The sequence below is a fragment of the Ptychodera flava genome, chromosome 18 (assembly GCF_041260155.1).
Source record: "Ptychodera flava strain L36383 chromosome 18, AS_Pfla_20210202, whole genome shotgun sequence".
NCBI lineage: Eukaryota > Metazoa > Hemichordata > Enteropneusta > Ptychoderidae > Ptychodera > Ptychodera flava.
The window spans coordinates 15,413,845-15,426,156 of record NC_091945.1 but is presented as its reverse complement, the minus strand read 5'-3'; the positions used below and the strand labels follow the sequence as shown (position 1 = coordinate 15,426,156).

General features: G+C 38.4%; 1 protein-coding gene across 11 annotated transcripts in view; it reads right to left on the bottom strand.

The window, feature by feature from the left end:
- LOC139116953 (tight junction protein ZO-1-like) overlaps window positions 1–12,312 on the bottom strand; it is a 103,276-nt gene that overhangs the window by 14,920 nt on the left and 76,044 nt on the right. For 10 of the 11 annotated variants that reach the window (XR_011548424.1, XR_011548425.1, XM_070679696.1 and 7 more), the window contains 4 exons: window positions 8,815–8,917; window positions 3,522–3,725; window positions 2,157–2,365; window positions 284–432 (listed from right to left, as the gene is read on the bottom strand). Coding sequence is in view for 9 of the 11 variants with exons in the window: in XM_070679696.1 (XP_070535797.1) it covers window positions 284–432; window positions 2,157–2,365; window positions 3,522–3,725; window positions 8,815–8,917 (665 nt within the window). In the remaining 2 variants the exon portion in view is untranslated. Of the gene's footprint in view, window positions 1–283; window positions 433–2,156; window positions 2,366–3,521; window positions 3,726–8,814; window positions 8,918–11,694; window positions 11,958–12,312 lie in introns of those variants that run through there. The other variant, XM_070679705.1, reaches the window with a different exon arrangement.

Sequence of the window (12,312 nt, the reverse complement as noted above, 5' to 3'; positions counted from 1 at the left end):
ACAACATGCATTCTGACTGGTTACTCAAATTACATTTATTCAGATTCCCCAAATTTCAAGACGATGAAAATCCAGGTTAAGCAAATAGAGGTAAACAAAGCTGATATTAAATGGCCTTGAAGACATCCAGAATGGACATACCAGTTTATGTGTAACATTCCTCATTACAACTCTGTTTTATTTCTCACTAAATATTTTCAACGAACAAGATAGAGCTAGTCACCAAAAGCTTTCATTGTGATTGTTCAATCATCTCAAACACTGACAGTAAAGAGTAACTAACCTAGGTCTTCCACAGCAGGAGGTGGAGGCCTTGGGGGCGCCTCCTCATCGGTAAGCCGCCTTCTACTTCCCGGTCTCTCCAGCGAGGGCGCTGTTGGGTCCATCGGAGACCTTTGTTGTGTTCCTTCTCTGTCGCCATCAAACAGGACACTAAAAGTTTTGACAATAAAAATGAAAGATATTTTACATTAAGATGGTGCAATATTTCATAAAATCTGTGTTTCATCAACTTTGGCAATCACAAATAGTGGAGCTCACATGACCGGAGGCTAAAATTATTTGGTCAAATGTGTGGCCAAGGCGGCATCTTGTCTTCAGAATCACATATCAACAAGCTCCATAATCTTATTTCATTGAAGTCTAATTGAAACACTCACTTGGTCCAGTTTTCCATTAAAATGATACAACCTTGTGACTCTTACACAACTAAAATTTCTATATTTTGACATAACTGTGTAATTCCAGCACACGGCATCAAAATCAAGTCTTGAAGACAAGCAGAATCAGTTTGGATTATAATCAAAAACATTTTACACGTCATTAAACGTTCAATATTTGAATGCATCAGAATCTTTTAATGATGAAAGACCTTCTAAATTTCCTGTTTATGTTTATTAGTTGGTGGTTTATCTCCTCCTGTGGAATTCTAAACAGACTTGCTCTGTTTGTAACTCAGTGATTGGTAATAGCAGGGGACCTTTCAAAGTTTACAACAAATGGAAACACAATTGTAGGAAGATATCACGTACTGACTTCCTTTCTGATAAACTAATTGTACTTAATGATATTCATTCATATCTTTTGCACTGTCACAACCATTGTTAACATTGGAATCTTTATGAACTTTTTGTGCAATAACCTCTTGATTTGCTAATAAATGTAATGTTGGAAATTTTACAAGGATCAAAGATGTTTATCGATAATCTGTCATATTTTCACGGTAGACATATTGGGAAATGTGCGACTTTGCCTGAACTTTCCCTGCCTGTCATTTGGAATGGTCCAGAATCAAGTCTTCATAAATAGTTCGCTGTGAATCAAGCCTATCATATTCAGTTTTGAGTTTGAAATGAGGGCTAGACACTAGACAACGTTTGGAGTGATGACAGAAGTTTCATCAATTAAAAGACTTTGCATGCTCAACGTTCTGAGATCCCGTAAAGGCAGAAATGAATAAAAGGTGAATGTCATTAATATTGACCCTTTCCCCACAAAATTTGGTACAACCTTAGGGTTTTCATTGCAAGGCTGGACCTTAACACTGGGAAATGGGGGTGAATGGGTCAGGACTATCTTAAAATCATCATCAAAACAGCTAAAATATTTTACAAACACTTTAATACAATTTTTTCGAGTATGTGTTTTCAGCAAAAACAGGAAAGACCTGGAATTTTAACAGGAGGCAATTCTTCCGAAGTGCCTTGACTGCACTGTTTTGCTCTCAGTATTTCTAGAGGGCTGTTAGAAATCAAGACACATGCCGCAGTCAAACATTTTAATTGAGAGCACTATCATTTTGCAAAATGTTGTGAGCACAGTCTGTCTGCCATGTACCAGTCACATTCTTACAAACTATATCCTACGATGAGACATCCCATTCAAGAATGCCATGTGTGTATTGGCGTTATTGATACTTGCCTGTTTAACCAGCTTTAATTACCACCACGCTCTGTGTTTTTCAAAACAACTCCCGAGGCTTTCAAAATTGTTTAGACATTAGAAACTTTTGAATCAATTTTCCTCGGAAAAAGTGAGGATTGCTTCCTTTGTGCACTGTCTGAATAGAGCTCAGCTGTCATTTGCTGTATATAACATTTCATCCAATGACAGAGGAGCTTACAAAATCTGTAACCAATCATGAAGCTGATTCTTACCTGTCAATATTCCCATCAAACTTGCCATCATAGAGTACAGCATTGGCCCTGAGTTCATTGGTTTTGTTGCTGCTGACGACAGAATCATCTTCCGGTTTTTCTTTCCTCCTGTCATCTTTCAGAACTATGATTGCTAGTTTGTCTTTTGATTTTTCAAGATGTCTCTTGGCTTCAGCGAGAGACAGGTTCTCAGCGACAGCATTGTTGATCTGCCAGAAGATGAGACATACGTGAATACATTCTGCAGAAAGACTGAAGAAGGCTAGGCCCTCAATGGACAATTTTTACAAATTAACACAATCCTAACAGGTTTGCTTCAAAAAGTTGTGGAAGGACCCTTTAATAGGAAACTCCACTGTTTTAATAATGAAGATTAGGTCCAGTGTTGTTAAGGTACGCCCATTCTACTTCTTTATTCACATTACATTGATAGAGGGCCGACGAACCAAAAAAGAAGAAAGATCTATGCATGAACCAGCAAGCTGCTAAAAGAGTGTAGGCTAAAAAAACTGATTATAGATTCCATACATATCTTGACAACAAATTCATCTAAAAGTGAAAACACAGATGTTACTGCATATTCATTGGCAACAATATCCATTCCAAAAGTACTTTTAAATTTGTACTGCCTGTCTGCCTTCCTCCTAAGTTGCATTGTTTAGGGTAGCCTAGGTGAGGCTGAAGTAACCCAACATAAGATACTGATGAGACAGACAGATATGCAGACAGACAGATATGAAAGCAGATGGTCGGCTTATAGACTTCTATGTGACAAAAGCATTATGTCTTTGATATTGTTTTTGAGTACAAACAACGAACACTAAATTCAAAACATGTCTCTGCAACTGTCTGGCATCACTCTAGTATTATTCTAGGTAAAAGACACCGATCATCTTTTATGGTTTCTTTGCATGGTAATATCACAGATAGAGTTTCTTACAGGAATGTGTCCTGTTCAGTTCTGTAACACAGAACTTTCCTGTCTGGAAGACTGGAATAAAATGTTTGTCAGCCCATGATACGTCAAAAGATGGATGGCTTTTTACTGATATTTGTGTCCGTACATAAAGTGAGTAGTGCATACTTTGCACGCACAAATGTAATTTTTATCCTGTGACTCTCTGATGAAAAGTTTTGACTGATTTCACCTCATTTTGTGTACTTCGTGAGCATTTTTTACATCATTATAAGTCTGAAAATGTCCAATATTTTGGTCTATACACTGCAAGATGAACTCACACGAAATGAAAGTACAGTTCACTGCACACATTTGTAAATCAAGATTGTCATTGCAGTTTGGTTACACTCTACGTAAGTTATTCCCGTGTACCTTAGTTGCCATGGTAACATGTTTCTGAGACCCACCTTAACCACGGTGTCACCTTCTTGAAGCGTGCCTTCATTGGCTGCTATGCTGTTCTCTGTGATTTCTTTGATGTAGAACTTGACCCCAAGCTTGATTCCATACTCCTCCTTTTTGTTTTTGGTCAAGTTGACGAGCTGGGGCTCCGGTGCTTTCTCCGGTTCCGGCGTTCCTGGTATGGGCATGAGCATTTTCCTTTTAACAACCTGGAAAATAAATGACAAATGACAAAACGTGAGATTGTCTTACATCAAGTGAGATATGTGAACAGCTGAACAACTTATGGGGTATTTTTTTTGCTTTCCCATGAGCCAGTGGGGTTCACCTTTGGAGACATTTCTTCTGACCCCTGTGCCAGAAACTGACCAAGCCATCATTCACGCATGCAACTTGTTACAATGTGTGTTCTTTCAGACCGCATGAAAATAGAAAATTTCTAACTGCAGCTGATGTTACCAGACCAAAGGTGAACTAACAACAATTGCCCAATTCAGGAACGATTTATCAAATATAATGATATACAACATAACTGCTGTCAATATTATACTTCCTGTTTGTGATGGAAAACACAACAAAAGAAATGGAAATGTTGAGAAAACTGTAAAATCAGTCACAACAGAGTAAATTATCAAACACCTCATTTCCCTTTTAAGTTTTCAAAACACTGAGATTTAAACAAGGTTACATACAGCAAGGAAGTCAGGTTTACACTGTAATTACAGGGCTCCTTTCTGTTGCAAGTATCAAGTAGCACATTAACATCTATTTTCACTTCTTCATTTTATTGTGACTTCATTCCTTCTTTGACAAAGTCACACTTCCAGAGAGGGAAGTTGGATGAAAAGGTTAACAAAACACAATCATTATTGAGGTAGAAATAGCTTACTACGATAAATGTTTTCAGACTGACACTGCCAGGTCTAAAATAACCTAGCTCTAGCCTTCCCCATATTTGATGAAAATTTGGGATAGCCCTACTGATTAGGTTGAATCCATTTGTAAGAATAGGGGTCAAAGGTGACACAAACTGAAAACTCCTGACTAGAGTATTGGTTTGATGCAAACAGCTGGAAATGTTCCTAATTTCTGATGTTGGTATGTATGACTGGTAAACACTCAACTGTATCCACATACAGACCTCAAAGCAAAGGATTGTATTACAAAAACTGTCAAAGTAGGACTATTACCGTATTCCTCCGATTCTAAGACCCCGCCCGTTTATAAGACCCCCAAGGATTATTTTATCAATTCGTAATTAGCTGTTAGTTCGTTTATAAGACCCCCAGGGGGGTACACCCGAATTTTGACTGGAACAATAGAGCCATTGTCATGTAATGAGACCAGAATATCCACAACACCTACTGCTTATCAAAGTCACAAACAAGTGTCAAAGTGAAGTATCAAACCTCACACACACACGCACACTATTGTTGGGATTTGGAACATGTCAATCGGGAACAGTTCTATAATTTCCTGGCGATAAAACTACACTTGGATTTCACTACCTAAATGAACAATATAAAAGAGTTGGATTTTTTAGCGTCTCGATCTAGTACAATATCGTCTTTTCGTTACTGTAATTTTGCTACCATCAAAATAAGCAGATTTTTCAACATCTGATTATGTACGAATCGAACATTTCGATGCAATTTGGCTACCATGAAATGAACATTTAGGATCGTCGGGTTTTCGGACTTGTCGATCAAGTACGATTCGCTCATTTCATCACGATCAAACAAACACAATTTACACTCATACAAACACAAAAAAGTTTGGGTATCAGTAGTTCTCTTTTTGGAGACTGTTGTGGTCAGCGGCATGATTTGGTCTGTTTTAGTGAATATGTACGGTGAAAACAGTACATCGGACTGATTGCTTCAGCAGAGGTACAGCCGCATTATTTGCCAAAACACCGACGTGACATTTCTCTGCCATGCCAACTCTTGGAGAATGGATAAATGCTTTCTTCTTTGCCTTCAAGTAGTATTTATGTTGACTGACACGTCACGATCGATGATATTCTAAAGTAACCGTGCCCGGTATGAGTGCTGCATCTCGCTTCAAACTTTCAACTTTGCAACCATCTTGAACAACGGCTACAGCATTTCGATCGTGTATGTTGTCTGCATCTCGGCGAAGTTCATACGGCAAACCAAGTTCTAGCTGATTGCGACGGTAGTTAGGCATGCCGACAGCGAGAATGTTTTTAATAATTACTTTTTTTCTTGCCCATGACGACCGTGCACTGTCTTATGACTTTTCAGAAAATAAAGTCTACGATAAATCGACGCATTTTTATAGGATCTTGTAACGATGTCGGGAAATCCTTTTGTTGCCGTTATCAATAGAAAATTTGGGACGTGTGAATGACACGAGCTTTGAACTTGCTTCGCTCAACTTTACACTTTCGTTTTCATACTACTGAGGCAAAAGACTACGGCACATGAAAAAGTTGCTCTTTAAATGGTGTGCTTATAAAGATTTTTTCAACAGTTTTCTATCAGGTAAGGTATCTTTTGTGATCATTGTGAATAGCTGCACGTTTTCTCTTACGTTCAAATTTACCATTAAAGTATAAAAAGATTTTTTCAACAGTTTTCTATCACGTAAGTTTTCTTTTGTGATCATTGTGAAGCTCTGCAAGTTTTCTCTTGCGTTCAACTTTACCGTATAAGCAACCAGTGAAAATAGAAATATCATTGGCATCGTAAAATCTTTCAAAAAGACTTAATGACGACGATATCGACTTCGACTGGTTTGACTTAGATGAAGAGGGCAATTATTGTGTTGACAAACGAAACGCGATATCCAAAGTTTCTTCCGCGCATGAACTGAAAATTCTTTGAATTTCTTCTGTTTATGTTTCATCAATTTTGTAGTTTTTCTCATATAATGAAGGTATTTATTGTTTGAACGGCATTTGTTTGTGTCCTTTCCTGAACTAGTCCCAGCAATGAGTAGAACGATAGTGTAACAGATTTTCAAGATTATGCACGCTTTCGAAGTCTTGCGAGGGAAAAATACCCAACTTCATAAGCTTAAACGGCCCTATACACTTTACAGTTAGAACAAAAACGTGCATTCCGAACAGTTGATCATAGATGACTGAATTCCACATCAGGAGACATTTCGGTCATCGATACAAGTAATAAAAAAACTTCAGGGTGTATTGCCAAAAAATCAACACATCAAATATAAAGCGGATTGGCGCAGCAATCTTTCGTCTCGGCCAGCCGATGCCTCAACACTTTACCTGTTCGAGCCTGCCTGTTCGTAAGATCACATTTCGTTTCGAGATACGGTTAGACTTTTTGAAACTAGGAGCAAAATAATAAAACTCACGACGTGTAATTGATTGTTTATTTTAAGGAGTACAGTAAATGAAAATCGTACATAGAAAACATCGGACGGACACCATCCCACTGAACAGAATTTTACCTTGACCTCATGCACTGACACGTTTGACCTATTGCGTAAATTGACCAATCACAACCAACGTAAAGTTGGCGTCATCCTCATCCTCATCCTCAGCCTCAGGGGTCACGCGAAAATGAGGATGAGGATGACGCTACAGCGTCAGCTTCACCGGCGTCAGATCCGATTATTCCCAAATGCGTCTGATGGAATGATAAGTGTAAAAACGACTTTAAAAATGTGCTTCAAGTTTTATATTACTGTAAATGTTAATCAAAACACAGTGGGGTATGTATTTCATAATATTTAATAACCTCTCCTCTTAATATCCGTTTCTCACGATGTAGATATAACGCAACATTCTTAGCCCTTAATTTCCTAAAAGTTAAAAGGTTGTATGTTTAATACTTTGACTTTTCAGGCCTCAAGTCATAGTTATACCAGTTAATTGTTTTATATATCCTCTGAATAATTAGGGTTTTCATATCGCCTCTCATGGTGGCGATTTTTACACATTTTGGACCACGTATACTTTTTTGCACCAATTTTTGGAAAATCTTAACGCAAGAGTTGAGAGGATACCAACAATCACATCCACGGATCCATGGACTGAAAATTACGAACATTTCCAAAAAACTAGTCTGTATGAGATATTCTAACGATAAAATATTACCTGCGAACCAGTTTTACGATTCAAAAGAAATATGAGAAAGAATGGAGTTGTTATTTTCTTAAGTTTTGGGCGAATTTTATCATTTATCCGTCATCGAGTAGTGCAACTTCGGCAATCTTCGGATACGACGCTGAAGCTGACGCTGAGCAGCGTCATTTTCAGCGTCAGCTAGAAAGGTCACCTGAGGCTGAGGATGAGGATGAGGATGACGCCAACTTTACGTTGGTCCAATCACAGCCAGCGGAACTTCAGGGACTTTCCCTTCACTCATTGTCTGACCTTTGTGGCCATGCTATGGGGAGCCAGCTGCTGCTGAGGAACGTACTAGTTGTACAAAGTTTCGTGGTGATTATCTATTCACGAAATACAAAGATTTATTGCTATCGTATTGTTTAGTAAAAGAAGGTATGGCAAATACGTTATATTTCAAGACTTGTGGATCTTTATACTTGTACAGATTCGACTGCCAGTATCTACGCAGCATGGCCATGAGTCGATATCACAAAGATGAGTTGTCTGTAGCATGAATCAAAAAATCATTGGCATAAAATTTACATAACATTGCATAAATTAGCATAAATTAACTTCGACGTTCGATTTCGCGGTGACATCCGTTTATTAGACCCCCCATATCTTTTTCGTCATCTTTGGTTCTGAAAAGGGGGTCTTAGAATCGGAGGGATACGGTAGTACAGAATGATGATCAAAAAATAACATTTTCCGTTGGCATTTTTCCCTTCAGCAGCCCTGCAGAATAAGAAGGAGTCACGGTTGGAAATTAAACTTGCTTCCAATTAAACCATGTTTATAATTTTGACAGCATTGTGGATCCTGTTGTCCATTTTCATATGAAACTGACATTCAATTTTCGAACATCCCTTACAGTTGAATTAGTAAATACTTATTAAATTAAATGGATTTGGCTAAAAAGTAATGACATTTGCATACTCCAAGTTTATCATATTGTTCTTTGGACTGAAGTTTGTGCAGAATGCATGATGCCACAGCATCAAAAAATTTCAGAGGGGTTTTACAAATGGGAATTTCAGCTATGGGGCATGATGGGACATGATATCAACAGTCAAATGACATCACTGAGACAGACATGCAAATTGGAAAGAATAGAACAGACCCATGTAATATAGCATTCAGTGAAATGTACATTTTACACTGAGAGGTGGACAGACACAGTGAGTGGTACAACTTACCAGGGTAGCAACGTTACCACTGTTCTTGAGAGCGGTGACTGCTTCACTGTGTTCTACATTTTCCATGGACTGGTTATTTACCATGATAACGCGATCATTGACTCTGAAGTAGACAAAACAAACAAAAGCATGCTGTCAAAATACATTTTTTTTCAATAAGTAATGAGGGCACCTCAGGGAATTTAAATAATAGATGCAAGTCGCCTCACAATGGTGTTGTATACGCTACATGACTCCAACTCCTCTATACAATACATGCATACTGACGATGATTGTTATCATTAACTACTATCATAAACAGCTTTGAAAACTTTTTGCATGAGGGTTAAACATCGCGCACAATTTCAGCTGAGTCTTTCCTTGGACAAAATAATTTGATTTGCAATGGCAGGGCATTTTCAAAGGATGGAACAGTCCCCCTGCCTATTTCGCAGCCATGCAATGTCCAGACTTCATGGGTATAACAGTGATATTACGCTTGAACGATGAGTTTCAACAGATGTGCATGGTCCAAACTCTGTTTTTGATGTGTATTTTTAGGACAGTGTCCCAGTGACAGATGTTGTATGGATGATTCTGTCATCACCGAGCCACGCCTGGGCTCACAGGGAGAGCTGTTTATTTTGACTTGTTAATCCAACTCTGTCACCTTGACATTGACACAGAAAAAAATTAGGCCAAGTATTACTGATTTATTATGAAGTCAAGTCTGAAAACACTGTGTGTCAACTGAAAGTGGAATACTTGTCCTGCACTGTCCAATCAGACTGAAGCTTGTAAATGTGGGCAATTCTTACATTTTTAAACAACTGCCAATGCTCTACAACAGCTAGTGGCCCTGGTTTCTAGATCTGCAAGATACTGAAATTCCCTCCATCAAATTAAAATCAAGCTCACATAGCTAGGCTGATTCTTGTAACTTTAACTCTTCTGGTACTGTATGCCACGTGAACAAACTCTGTGATTCCAATAGCGGCAAAATTGTGCTTCATTTGCTGCCTCTTTGGCGCATATCAGTCAAAATGGATCGATGCACTGGGATAATCATATAGCTGGTTCAATTTGGATATTACAAAGTATACCAAAAGTGTTTGAACACAGATTATCTTTAAATCTGCACTGTGAACTTAAAAACAGGTGGTCAAAATAGAAACAGTTCATACTTGAGGAGAATAGAGTGATTATTTTAAAAGAGAAAAAACAACAGAAGACACTGCATGTTGTTCACCCACTTTTCTACATCACTTTGGTCTGCTCCAGTAAGTCAAGACTTTGACATATCAATATAGGAAAGACAAAGAGACACATAACGCGATATCAATGAATGGAAATTGTGGAGATAAAACCATATAACATTTATGGGGATATTTTATACTGTGAACTCATTGCTATAGGGGCCTCCATACTGCCATGGCAACTTGGTATCTCCAGGTCAACAACAGGGGTCAGGTTCACCTTCATCACCTCATAATATTAACAACCTAATTTGAGTATTATCTACGCCCACAAAAACAACTCACCAATTATTGTAGAGTTAAAATGCGTGCAAAAACCAATCAATAGACATAAACACTGTTTAATATGTTTTAATCTGAGAAGTTGTAATCAGGCACCCCTCTGAGCAAATGGATGCAGCCCACCCTCTGATGTATACGCTGGACAACCAGGACGTCTGCTCAAAAATACAGCACAAGTTTTTCACAAATAGTCGTGGACTGTGGGGAGCACACACGTGAATCAACATTTCCCTACACCCATTAAAACGCTTGAAATAGTAAATTAGTTTTTACAACTCTGCAGAATTATAGAGAAGCAGGACACACATTCACACACACCAACAACTCCGTGCTATATTTAGTTACTGCAGTAGAGTTGACATCTTCCAGCCCTGCTCAGAAAAATTCTCCCGTCGTGATGTCACTCCTATTTTTTTCTTTTCTGCTCTACAAATGTAGCAGAACACATGTTATGTTCACTGTTGTGTATACACACCCTGAAAAACTTCTATTTATGCCAAGACCATGGGACCCAAAACACAACCTATAATTTCATCTCCCAGGAAACTCATATCCATTAATTTCAATACCCTCAGTAACAACTCTTATGATCTGCAACTACAATTTTATATGGCATATAATTTCTCATGACACTGCCATCATGATTTGAGTGTCAAAAAGTATAAAAAAATAAAGGAAGAGGTAAAATGTACACTGTTCATAGTTGTCATGTGATCAAGTGCTGGTATACAATATATTTCTGTTTGATGAGACACACTGTTGACGAAAACCAGCTGCAAGAATTTAGACTGTCAAATATCTTTTCTTACAATGGCGCCTGAAGCATTAATTTTTTCTGGCCAGCGTAAACCTAAACGAAATATGTTATGGTGTGAATACACTGGGTATTTCAACCAGGTCTTGTTCACTGGTGAGTTGTAATTAGAGGCGAAAGATTGTCTAACATTGTGATAGACAAAAATTTGACAACAAAAACTGTTTAAACGACATCTTCATCAAACTTTGTAGATCTACCAATGCATATTTCTTCAGCAAAGACGAATACAACATTCCACCTAGAAATCTGTCACAGAGTCGGACTACAGTGAGCAAATAACAGATCACACCAAATCTTCCTGTGATTGCCTCTATGGTACGGACGACAGCTTCGCCCTCGCCATGGAAGCAGTGGTGGACTTCGCAACCTGATGCCCACAAGTTTTTACAATAAAATGTGACCGAGCTCAGCTACCGAGATTTCATATGACAACGATGGTTCTATACCAGCAGCTATGTAGAGACATAACGCAGGCAGTAGAATGTTCTGATAAATGTATACGACGCACTGATGATGTATACATGCCAAATAGATCATTGTACTCACAGTCACCCAGTGCATAAGACCTTGCCAGTCCCCAAAATCAGGCCGGATCCACACTGTTTGAAACATCAAACAGAATGTGCACATATACTGGTATGTAGCTGCTTACTCCAAGGTTACAAGATGATGTAATGGAGGACCACCCTCAACTTTTGACAATCTCAAAGATGAGTTGGTGCAAAAATTTCTCCGAAAAAAAATGAGACTGAAAATTCTTAATTTCTGGACAGCCAGGAGAACTCTTCCTTTCCAGAACGAACCAATCACGCATGTGGAAATATTTTCCATGAAATTCGACCACTCCCTTATGACTGTCTACGTTTTTTTCCCCCTCTTTCTCTATCCGTTATCGGTTGTTTATTCCAACGGCCGAATTAACCCGCTATCAGTGGAGTGTTTCCATCAGTGGCTCAGATGTCTGGAGTTATATACAAATTGCGCCATTCAAGATACCACAGTCTTGATAAATGTCCCGGGTCAAAGGCTAGTTTACGCACTGGGATAAACACACGGCAAGAAAATGTACAAAAGTGTTATTGAAACATAGCGCTTGTTATTTTTATCAATGTAAAAAACTGGATCCAAGAACACTGAGGCAGAAAAAAAAAACTGCTTGAAAAG